This window comes from Squalius cephalus (assembly GCF_949319135.1).
Source record: "Squalius cephalus genome assembly, chromosome: 9".
Classification (NCBI taxonomy): Eukaryota; Metazoa; Chordata; class Actinopteri; order Cypriniformes; family Leuciscidae; genus Squalius; species Squalius cephalus.
Window position 1 is genome coordinate 44,225,832 of NC_137130.1, and position 11,488 is coordinate 44,237,319.

Consider the following 11,488-nt stretch of genomic DNA (forward strand, 5'->3'; position numbering starts at 1 on the left):
TTAAATAATCAAATAATAAATATGATATTATTATTACATTAAATATGCAGATATGCTCACGGAATACAAACCCAACAGATCACTCAGATCATTAGGATCACATCAGCTAGAAGTTCCAAGAGTTCACTCTAAGCATGGCGAGTCCGCTTTTAGCTATTATGCCAGCCGCAGCTGGAACCAGCTTCCAGAGGAGATCAGATGTGCTCCTACATTAGTCACATTCAAATCCAGACTCAAAACACTTCTGTTTAACTTTGCATTTAATGAATGAGCACTGTGTCACTGTTTGTCTGACTATTTATCCTGTGTCTTATTTTAGTCTTTATTCTAAACTGTTTTAATTATTTTTAGTTCTTTCTTGTTTCTTTATTTTAAACTGTTCTTTATTCTAAACTGTTTTAATTATTTTTAGTTCTTTCTCGTTTCTTTATTTTAAACTGTTTTGTATATTCTTATTTCTTCTGATTATTTTTAATAGTATGTAAAGCACTTTGAATTACCATTGTGTATGAAATGTGCTATATAAATAAACTTGCCTTGCCTTGCCTTGCCTTAAATATGAATTTATTCTCATTATTCCAAGTATGCAACATTTTATTCACAGCAGACAATCGATCTCATGAAAGATCGATAGCATGAGTTTTATTTCTTGTGCCATTTATACAACAAAAATAGTTTTTGTGTGCAAATAATACGCACTGTAAACCCCTTGGGTAGGATTAGGGGTGAGGAGTGAGTGCGTATTACACGCCATAAACTGCATGTCGTATGCACGCAAAAACTATTTTTGATAATTAAAATTCGTGCTATAGATACGTAGACAATCATGCAATCGACCGCGTGAGCAGCATGCGCTCCCTCAAAAATTGCTCCTCCACCGTGAATAAATCGTCATCCGAATGCATGAGTTTTATCACTGAGGTGCCATGCAAATTTATTTTTACAGACGTCCACATGAGAAACAATTACCGTCCAAATAGGGCTTATGACTATATCTACAGTAATATAGACTGAGCACCCATTTTACTCTAGTAAAAATGTCCCAAAGTCTAATTTAGCCACCATATTGAAAGATTTGAGGTTAGGTTGCATGTGTGATATTTTAAGAAGAAATTTAATGCGATTTAAAGTAGATTTCTGTCAGTTTCTTATAATCATAAACTCTCAATAATACCATAATGGATAGTATTGTAATTGGTAGTTACATTGACTGTAACTGAACAATATTAAACAATTACAGCCCCATTTTAAGCAATGCATTCAGATATTTAAATGACTTGAGAAGTTATAATTTATCAAGTTATCCTTGACCATCCTGATATGTTTTCATGATTGTGCGGGTGGCAGCGGGACTTCAGTCGGAGGGTTTGGCACATCGTCAATCTTTAAATCACGGCAGAACAGCACTGGTTCTTTACCGAGACCCAGTTTGTACTGCCACAGATATACAGACTCGTTTGGCTTCAGCTCAACTGAGAGTTGTTCTTCCACTTCAGTCAATTCGTTCCAGCTTTCGTTGTCAGTGTTGACTTTTGAACCTCCATATTCTGCAGAAAAGGAGAACTGAGCCTTCGCAATTAACTTTGCAAGCCCTCCAGTTTCAGCTGAGGCTGATGCGGCTATCTTCCAGTTGTGTGTGACCTGGGTCATCTTCTCCTTATTGTATCCAACCTTTTTATTGATTTTATTTTGCCATGTCACTGGTGTATTGCTGTCATTAGTTATAGTTTTAATATTCTCCCAAATGCCAAAGGCTGGGCCTATAGTTACTGACAGCCCACCCGGAAGGAAGTTAAGAACATCAGGATGAACAGAATAGACACCAACGCGCTCATCTTTGTTGAAGTTGGTCCCTTTGTAGTACTCAACTCCCCAATCTGAGACTGGCTTGAGGAAGTAGTAGTGGTCTGGCAGGCCCCAGTAATAGAGGCCGTTTCTGCAGTTGGGATGGAGCTTGTATTCTACAGCTTCCGAGTCTGTATTAAGGTTTGTTGTTCTTCGATAAGTGCCTTTTTCTTGGAAGATGATGTAAAACTTGCCAAAGGCTGAGAGGTAGTGGTCTCCGCCCCGGCAGTTGGCATTAAGACTGAAAACTACACCATCGCTGTCTTTCTCCAGGTTCTTGACTCTGCGGTAGGAATTGCCCTTGATGATGTAAAAGTAGCCATCTCCACTACCAAGGTAATAGTCTCCATTTTGGCAGGCAGGGTGCAGACTGAAAATAGAGATGTCTGAACCTTTATTGAAATTGCTTGACTGCATATAACAGCCGAGATCAGAACGGATTATATAATAGTATTTGCCCACTCCACAGAAGTCAGTGCCTTTTGCTTTGCTCTTGGGAATAATGCCGTTCATCGTGCCTGAACCTGCAACACAGAATAAACCAAACATTCAATCTCCACACCAGATGAAAGCTGTTACTTAAGTCCTTCTATAGATTGAAATCACTGATGATAACCAAAACAGCTTTAAATATGAGGGAGGAAAAATTTAAGATAACTGATGATCTAATCCTGAGCTTTTATTTCAATGAAAATTCAGAAAAGACATTTATTTCAAAATGTACCTCTAATAAATAAAGTGTTATTAATGTGTGTCCAAACCAGAGGTCGTGTTTACTGAAAATGTTATGTCATTGACAGAATTTTTTTTAGCAGTGATGGAAATATCTGAAGGCTGTCCGTCATTTTGACAGATTACACTGCTGTTTGCTTGGTGTAAACCGTGCAGTACTTCTGAGTTCTACGTCAGAACAGAAGTAACGGTTGAATAAAGTTGTGGTAGTTAAATTGCTGTCTATGGAGGGGTTTACAGAAGATTTCGTCAAAAATATCTCAATTTGTGTTCCGAAGATGAACCAAGGTCTTACGGGTTTGGAACGACATGAGGGTGAGTAATTACTGACAGAATTTTCTTTTTTGGGTGAACTAACTCTTTGACTCCAGTATATTTCTAATGAAATAAAACTGTACTTTTCCTTCGTTATGCTGGGCGGTGTTCCTCTTGTTACTATATTTTAATTCAATACATGTTATAACATGCGTAGTTTATTCCAAGCGCACTGTCCTCTTTATGAGCGATGCCCCATTCACAAATGAATCACTCTTTTGAATTGTTTTGTTATTTTAAGTCTATAGGCATGCGCGTTTGAATGCGTATGTGCGCAGGCATGTAAGTTTTTCTTTACAAAGTGACATCGCCAATTACCTGTCCGGCATGCATAATACAGCATTTTTAGTGGTTACAGCAGATCCGTGTGAATGGGAATCATTTTGATAACGTTGTCATATAATTATGATTTAGGCAGCATTACAGGTCAGAAGTCAGATTTGATTGGAACACTCAGAATATTATTCAGTTCCATCTGGTTGAAGATCGGAGTCACGCCAGTATGGAGACGAGTTTGTTGATGATCAGTGCTGATGGCTGTCGTGTCAATGAAGCCTTCAAGGAATACTCCACCGTTTTTTCATATTAAACTATGTTATTCCCTTAACTAAGACGAGTTGATACATACCTCTCTCATCTCAGTGTGTGCACTTAATCGCTCTGGCAGTGAAAAGTCACGCCTGATCCTCTTCCTCTCACTTCTGTCAAGAGGAAGAGGACTGTTTACCGCGCCGAGTCGAAGTGCTCCCAAAAGTGCTATTCCTGTCACAGTGTCTGGTTGTGTTTCCCCGGGTACCCACTAGATGTCCTCCTTACCCTCACGGTGTCTTGCACTAGGAACTTCATCTCCCACAATTCTGTCTGTGAATTGCACCCAGGTGTCTGTATTTTGTAATCTCCAGCTGTCTCTTGTTATCCCCTTGTCATTCATGTATATAAGCCCTGTTTGTCTTGTGTTCTTTGTGTATCAATGTTGTATGTCACGCTGCTTCTGTTCTCGTGTTTTCCTGCCTTGCCTGTTTATTGTTTTGTATTGATTTCCTGGATATTGAACCCTGCCTGTCTTGACTTCGTTTTTGGATTACCCTATTAAAACTCATCTTGCTGCATTTTGGATCCCGTCTGCTTTCATCCTTGTGCGGTTCGTGACAGATTGATACACCAAGAACACAAGACAAACAGGGCTTATATACATGAATGACAAGGGGATAACAAGAGACAGCTGGAAACCTTATCTAGTGCATGAGGAATGAACCGAGAGTGCATGTAGCTCACTGACACGTTTAGCTGACGCCATGGCCAGGAGCAACGCAATCTTGAAAGACAGCAGCTTTGGGGAAATACTTCCCAGAGGCTCAAAAGGAAATTGAGACAGAGCTTGCAGCACCATGGAGAGGTCCAACTCAGGAACAGTCCTCCTGACGACTGGCGACGGGCACCCTTCATAAATCTGCGGATTAGAGGATGCTGCCCGACTGTTGAGCCCTAAACACCCACAGACGGGCAGAAATCGCAGCAAGGTAGATCTTAATTGTGGGAAAAGACCTCCCTTTTTCCATGAGGTCTTGAAGGAAACACAAAATATCAGGAACTGAGCACTGATATGAATGATGTGAGACCACACCCATCGCACCACCCTTCAAACACTTGCCACTTACAGCCATATAAGGACCATGTAGAAACAGCCCTGGCATTCTGTATAGTAGCAATCACACACGGCGAAAGCTCCAGTGCGCTTAGGTTCGTCCTCTCACGGGCCAGGCCCAGAGAGCCACCCTGCATGTGTGTGGGTGATAAATCTCCCCGTTCGCTTGGGACAATAAGTCTGTACGGAGGGGGAGGCGCCACGGCTTGGCATATAACAGAGGGACTATCTCCGCCAGCCATGGTGCTTTGGACCACTTGGGTGCAACCAGAATGAGAGACAGGCCCAGCTCTCTCACCCTGGCCAGTGTGGGAATTATCAGGCACAGGGGAGGAAAAGCATACAGCTGCACTTTGGGCCATGGGTGGGCCAGTGCATCTATATTTACATTTAGTCATTTAGCAGACGCTTTTTTCCAAAGCGACTTACAATTTAGGACTAAATTAAGCGAGTCATCGTGAAGAGGCAAAAACAATGCTCAAAATACGAAGTTCAGGCATTGTTCAGAGTAGCATAAGCCCGAAAAGGGAGGATTATAGGAAAAGGAAAGACATTTTTTCTTTCAAGTGCTCACGGAAGAGATGGGTTTTCAGCTGTCTTTTGAATGTTGTCAGGGATTCTGCATTCCGGATGAGGGTGGGGAGAGCGTTCCACCAGCATGGAACCGGGAATGAGAATGTTCTGGAGAGTGATTTTGTGGCTCTCTGTGATGTAACCATGAGACGTCGCTCGTTGACCGATCGTAGGCTTCTGGTAGGGATGTAGACTCGTAGGAGTGAGTGTGTGTGTGTGTGTGTGTGTGTGTGTGTGTGTGTGTGAGAGAGAGTGAGGCTTCTGGCAGGGATATAGACTTGTAGGAGTGAGTGAAAGTAGGAGGGAGCTGAGCCTGTGATAGATCTGTAAGCAAGCGTCAATGCCTTGAACTTGATGCGAGCAGCGAGAGGTAGCCAGTGCAGAGAGATGAACAGGAGTGACGTGTCGTTGAAGACAAGACAAGCTGCAGCGTTCTGAATCATCTGTAGAGGTTTAGTTGCACATGCTGGAAGTCCAGCCAGAAGAGCATTACAGTAGTCAAGCCTAGAGATGACCAGGGCCTGGACGAGGAGTTGTGTTGCATGCTCAGTTAGGAAAGGCCTGATCTTCCTGATGTTGTGCAGTGCAAACCTGCATGATCGAGCTGTCTTTGAAATGTGGTCTGTGAAGGTCAGCTGGTCATCCAGTGTTACTCCAAGATTTCTGACCGACCTTGATGGGGTGACTGATGATGAATCTAGCTGGATAGTGAAGTCGTGCTGTAGAGACGGATTGGCGGGGAGGACGAGAAGCTCAGTCTTTGCCAGGTTGAGCTGCAGGTGATGTTCCTTCATCCATGTCGAGATGTCCGCCAGACAGCTCGAGATCCGTGCAGCCACTGTGGGATCATCTGGTTGAAATGAGAGGAAGAGCTGTGTGTCATCTGCATAGCAGTGGTAGGAGAAACCGTGTGCCTGTATGATGTGTCCCAGTGATGTGGTGTAGATGGAGAAGAGGAGGGGTCCCAGCACTGAGCCCTGAGGAACCCCTGTGGTCAGTTGATGTGCTCTGGATACCTCGCCTCTCCATGCAACCTTGAAGGACCTACCTGTGAGATAGGATTCAAACCAGTGGAGGGAAGTTCCTGTGATGCCCAGAGATGAGAGGGTGGACAGAAGGATCTGATGATTCACAGTGTCGAAGGCAGCAGATCCAGGAGAATGAGAACTGAAGATTTGGAAGCAGCTTTTGCGATCTGTAGGGCCTCTGTGACTGACAGTAGTGCAGTCTCAGTTGAATGCCCTTTCTTGAAGCCGGATTGGTTGACATCCAGCTGGTTGTTCAGAGACAAGAAGGATGTTACTTGGTTGAAAGCAACTCGTTCAAGTGTTTTCACAATGAATGGTAGGAGAGAGACAGGTCTGTAATTCTCTACAAGTGATGTGTTTGATGTTGTTTTTTTAAGCAGTGGAGTAACCTGAGCCTGCTTGAATGCAGTAGGGAAAATGCCAGTATGGAGGGATGAGTTGATCTACCCTGAGGGGTGCGTCCATGTCCTTTAGTGGCAACTTTAAGGCGGCGTCGCAGGAGATTTTTCGGCAGCATCAGGCAATGACTGCAGTTCTCCGGGTTCTCCAAAGCCTCTTCCGCGTGCTTAAGGCCAAAGCAGACCACGCAGAACGGGAGAAGGTCCTTCGCAGCAATCAGCGCACCACACGCGGCTGGGCAGGCCCGTGATAGGCTGTTCCCGGGAGAAGCGGCAGATTTAGAGAGCGACATACTGGTAAAACCTCAGAAAAATCCGTGGCGGGCAGCCGTAGAAAGGGAAACAGGTGAGACGATGAGAGAGCTTGGGCGGGTCAGAAGCAAACACAGCTAAACTATGTAGAAAAACAACTGTCACGCCTGGCGGAGGCTAATCTGGAGGCTAATTTGTCCTTCTGTAGGCATGAAAGGTGAGCAGCATAAATCCAACTGAACTGTGTCAGTGCAGAGATCGCGAGAAGCTAATGTCAGCTGGAGAACAGTAGCGCATGCAGGCTTTATAGGCCCTCAGGTAAGGGGGTGGGGCCTTACCGGGCATTGGCTGCTTGCTTCTGCCTGTCTTGCCAGACTTGGTGCAATTGGATGCTTCTGCAGAGGTCAGGTACGGATGCCTTTCCCATAGCTGGATTTCAAACGTTGTTTATTAACGAGCTGTAGTAACACACTGACAGAAATACACTGACAGAAATGCAGTACGTTAACGCAATTGCTCATAAGGTGCACTGCATACTGAATCTCCTCCTCCAATTTCAGTGCAGAAGTAATGTGTGTTTTTCCACATTAAGCGTTTTAGAGTGTCCCCAACACACCTTCACAGCACGCTCATACTAAACTTCTCAAGAGTCAACAAGCTGCCGACTTCTCCAAGTGATGCTGCATGAAGAGCGCGCGAGAGAGACAGCAGCGCACAGATCGCGCGTCACTCTCTCTCTCTATATATATATATTATGAAGTAAATGGGAGCGGGAATTCACCGCATTATGAAAGTGGGACTTGAGGGAGTTAAAACTGTATGCCATACCCCCAGCCTCACAGCAAATGTCAGGACCTGTAGATAGGCTAGCCTATATAAAGATCATTTAATAAGAAGAAATGTGAAATGTACCTCAGCATATTAGAGGAAGACGCTGATATCTCGATTGAATTGATGCTTGAAGAATGCACGTCTACAGCAGCCATGATTAACAGCGGTTGGCGTTTACGTTTTTCTATGCAGAATTTGATTTGACGACAGTCACGAGACCGACTACTCGATCCAATCACGTTGATGGATAAAAATAAAATTAAAACAAGCATGTAACGAGTAATGACCACAAACAGAAGGAAAATAGCGGCGTAAAAGTAGCGATACATCACTTAAAATGTACTCAAGTAAAAGTACACCATTTTTGAACTACTCAAAGTACAATTTCTGATCAAAAATCTACTTAATTACAGTAATGTGAGTATTTGTAATTCATTACTTCACAGCCCTGAATTTGGATGTGACAACTAATGCTACATTACACTGAAGACCAGAAGATAGGATTAATTCTCCTTGTTCTCTGACAGGAGCTGCTTTTAACATTGCACTGCCTTTCCAAACAATGCTATTTAAAGCAATACTGGATGAATTTGGATTTTGCTGAAGCATGATGATTGGTTTTAAAAGCAGACTAGCATTTTGAACGTATTTAGATGTTTATAGAAATTACATAGAAATAACCCTGACATTACTATAGTTTTACTATTCAACCAGCGACAAGGAAATTTTAGATGGGTGGTGAGAGAAAAACACAGACCCTGTAAATGTTGAAAAATCCATGATAAATAACTATCATTTGAATATGGCTATATATATAAATTACAGGAAGATGAACAAGTTACCAATATTTTTTCAACACTCTGGAAATTAGAAAAGTTTTTCTTTTTAGCCCTGTATTTTATATTTTATATTTTCTTGTTATTTAAATAGTCCCTTTCTAATGTATATTAATTACTAGTTAGCATATATATATATATATATATATATATATATATATATATATATATATATATATATAATATATAGATATACAGGTCTTCAAATGAAGAGTCCACAAGTGCTCAGTATTAGAAACATACTATATATACTATATAAATATACTAATATTAGAAATATACTAACCTGTTGGACTGTAGCCGGAGTCAGAAGAGCAGCTTCTCCTGGATCGAGTCTGAGAGATGATGTGTCTCTGACAGATTTCTGTCTTATATAAAGCTCTTCAGAGGGCTGGACAAACACACACACAGTCAGATCGGTCAGAAACAGCTCGGTAATTATTAACAGTCGGTGCACTGATGTGAAAAGGTATTTGGGTAACACTTTATAATAACTACTTGCTATTAATCATTAGTTAATCATTAGTAAACAGTTAATTCATCATTTATAAAGCATTAATAGACCTTAATAAGCAGTTTATAAATACAGCTATAAATGCTTTATTCTTGATTTATAAGCATATCTATAATGTGTTTAATAATTGTATTTTCATACTTTATTAATGATCAATTTATCATTTCTAAATGAAGTATAGCATTATTTACAAACCAGTTATTTAGGAGTTGTCAGTGATTCATAAGATCACTTAGAAAGTGTGAGTAACTGTAGTAAATTCAGGGAGTTATAAAGCATTTAGTAGTGGTCAGTGAACTATTTTTGTGAGCTCATCTAAACTGAGGACTAGTTATGCCTGGTAAAGCATTTATAAAGGAGATTTAAACACTCAGTTTAATATTTCTATGTTCTGTATCACTGTGTGTGTTTGTTTCCTTTCTCTGTTTAGGAGATAACTGTACGCTCACAAAAATAGTGAACGTTGAGCACAATCTAATGCTCTTCATGATAGAGTTACTTCTGACTGCATTTGCTAAAGGCTCTAGTACTAAGTTAAAGAGCATTGATGACAAAGGGCATTCCTGTCACGTGTCTCTGTATATAACGAAATGCTTTTACAATGTATTGTTAGTTCTAACTTTAGCTATCAATTTAAAATATAAGATTTTAACCCAACGTTAAAATTAATATCCTAAACCAAAATGAGACAGTGTTTCAGTCATATAGCGAAGTCACGTAACGCTTTATAAAACAGCTTTACAGTGATAACAGATAAATGCTTAAATGATGCAGTTCATTTCTGCTGTACAGCCGCTCTTAAAGACAATAGTGTCATTGTTCAGCTGAAGTCAGGTCAGTGTGGATTCAGTTCCGCTGTAAAGATCATTAATCATTTCATCTATAAAGCAGTTCTACAGAAAACAGTGTGTCATCGTCAGCTCAGTTCAGTTCTCATCCAATAGTGCAGATCAATAATATTGCTGAATATTAACTGTCCCTATCTAAGCAAGACAGAAATTCCTGATAAGAATGAACACAAGAGCTCTCACATAAAAAAAGACACCAAACAATAAAACTTGCTAATCTTAAGAAAAGATCAGGAAGCAAGGACACAGAAATCCATTTGCCTACTGTAATCGTCTCCTCTCCACAGCCGGCCCAAGCCTTTATGGGCCCTGAGCAGAACTGTATTTGGGGGCCCTCGGTGTCGCCTATATGACTGATTATTGCCAATGCTTGATTATTCGCTGACTATAAACCCATTATCAGTTTTATTAGTTGTAGCTGTGTTGCTTACATCAATGTATTTTTACCCTTCTACGGTTTTTAATTGTAACCCACAAGAGTGGCCAGCTGTTGATTTGTACTTTAACACTCAAAGTCTTACAGTATTAAGTGGTATATGTATAATGTGGTAATAAGACATAAAATGAACAGATCAGATGGACCTGTAACAGGATAACAATAATACATTTATTAACATTAAAGGGGTATTTCACCCATGAACACTGTCATCATTTACTCACTCTCAAGTTGTTTTAAACCTGAATGAGTTTCTTTCTTCTGCTGAATTTAAAAGTTATTGTGTGTATTTGATAGGGGTGTAATGATATTCATACCGAACCGAAAAACTGCGTTACACCACCCACGATACGTATCGCGATACTCTCATGGCGTACCGAGGACGCCCCGCCCCCTGCTGCCCTGGCCCCTGCCGCCCCGCCCCCGCCCCGGCTCAAATGGACCTCATGTCTTATGTGTACACAACGAATACAGCGTTATAGCCTAACCACCATTAACACCCTATAATAGCAAGCTCCGTATTTTGTTACTTTCGATAATAAGCAAGGTGTAATCTTTAAAATTCTGTCTATTTGATCACGAAATTCAAACAGTAAATGCCGTTTTGGCGCTCTTTGATGTGGCGTGACGGATCACTGTACTATCCTCATTTAAAGCGGCAGCGCGGAGCGCGAGTAAACGCGATTCTCTTCCTCAGTTACAGAATAAACATGAATGGACACCTGAAGGTATGTTAAAAGCAGTGGCGGCTGGTGAAAAATATCTTAGGTGGGGCTGTCATATTCAGCCGGTTTCAATAGTCTGGTAACCATGGGAGTATTAGGCCTACTTTCTGCCCTTGGTATGTGTATTGTGTTTTGATGTTTATTTTGTTCTATTCCTTAACCCAGTCCCAGTGGTTCTTAAACTTTTTAGAGTTGTACCCCAAGAGGCTTTAATATCCTTCTGCGTACCCCCACTCTTCAGTCACACCTTTCTCAGTAAGGGACAATATTTGCCCCCTTAAATCGATTTTTTCAAGTGCATTTTTACCTTTACAAATACCTTTATAAAATAAATAATGGTTTGAATAAAAAAAAAGTTAAATAGATAAATATGCAATGATGGTAAAAACGAAGTGATGCTTTTAAATATTAAATTAAAACCGCCAGTAGGTGATGAGTCATCAAGTCATTCATTCAGTAACGAAGCAAGTGGCTGTATTTATGAATTAATCATTGAATCGTTGACTCTAA

At 41.0% G+C, this 11,488-nt stretch overlaps 1 protein-coding gene across 1 annotated transcript; it reads right to left on the minus strand.

Moving 5' to 3' along the window:
* Positions 1 to 1,326: 1,326 nt before the first annotated feature.
* On the minus strand, positions 1,327 to 8,794 carry LOC307164705 (uncharacterized protein; the record flags this gene model as incomplete). Its single annotated transcript, XM_079881763.1, has 2 exons — positions 8,742 to 8,794; positions 1,327 to 2,369 (listed from the first exon to the last, which is right to left on the minus strand). The coding sequence occupies exon 2, from the start codon at positions 2,356 to 2,358 to the stop codon at positions 1,327 to 1,329; it is 1,032 nt and encodes a 343-aa protein (XP_079737889.1). The 5' UTR covers positions 2,359 to 2,369; positions 8,742 to 8,794.
* Positions 8,795 to 11,488: the final 2,694 nt, after the last annotated feature.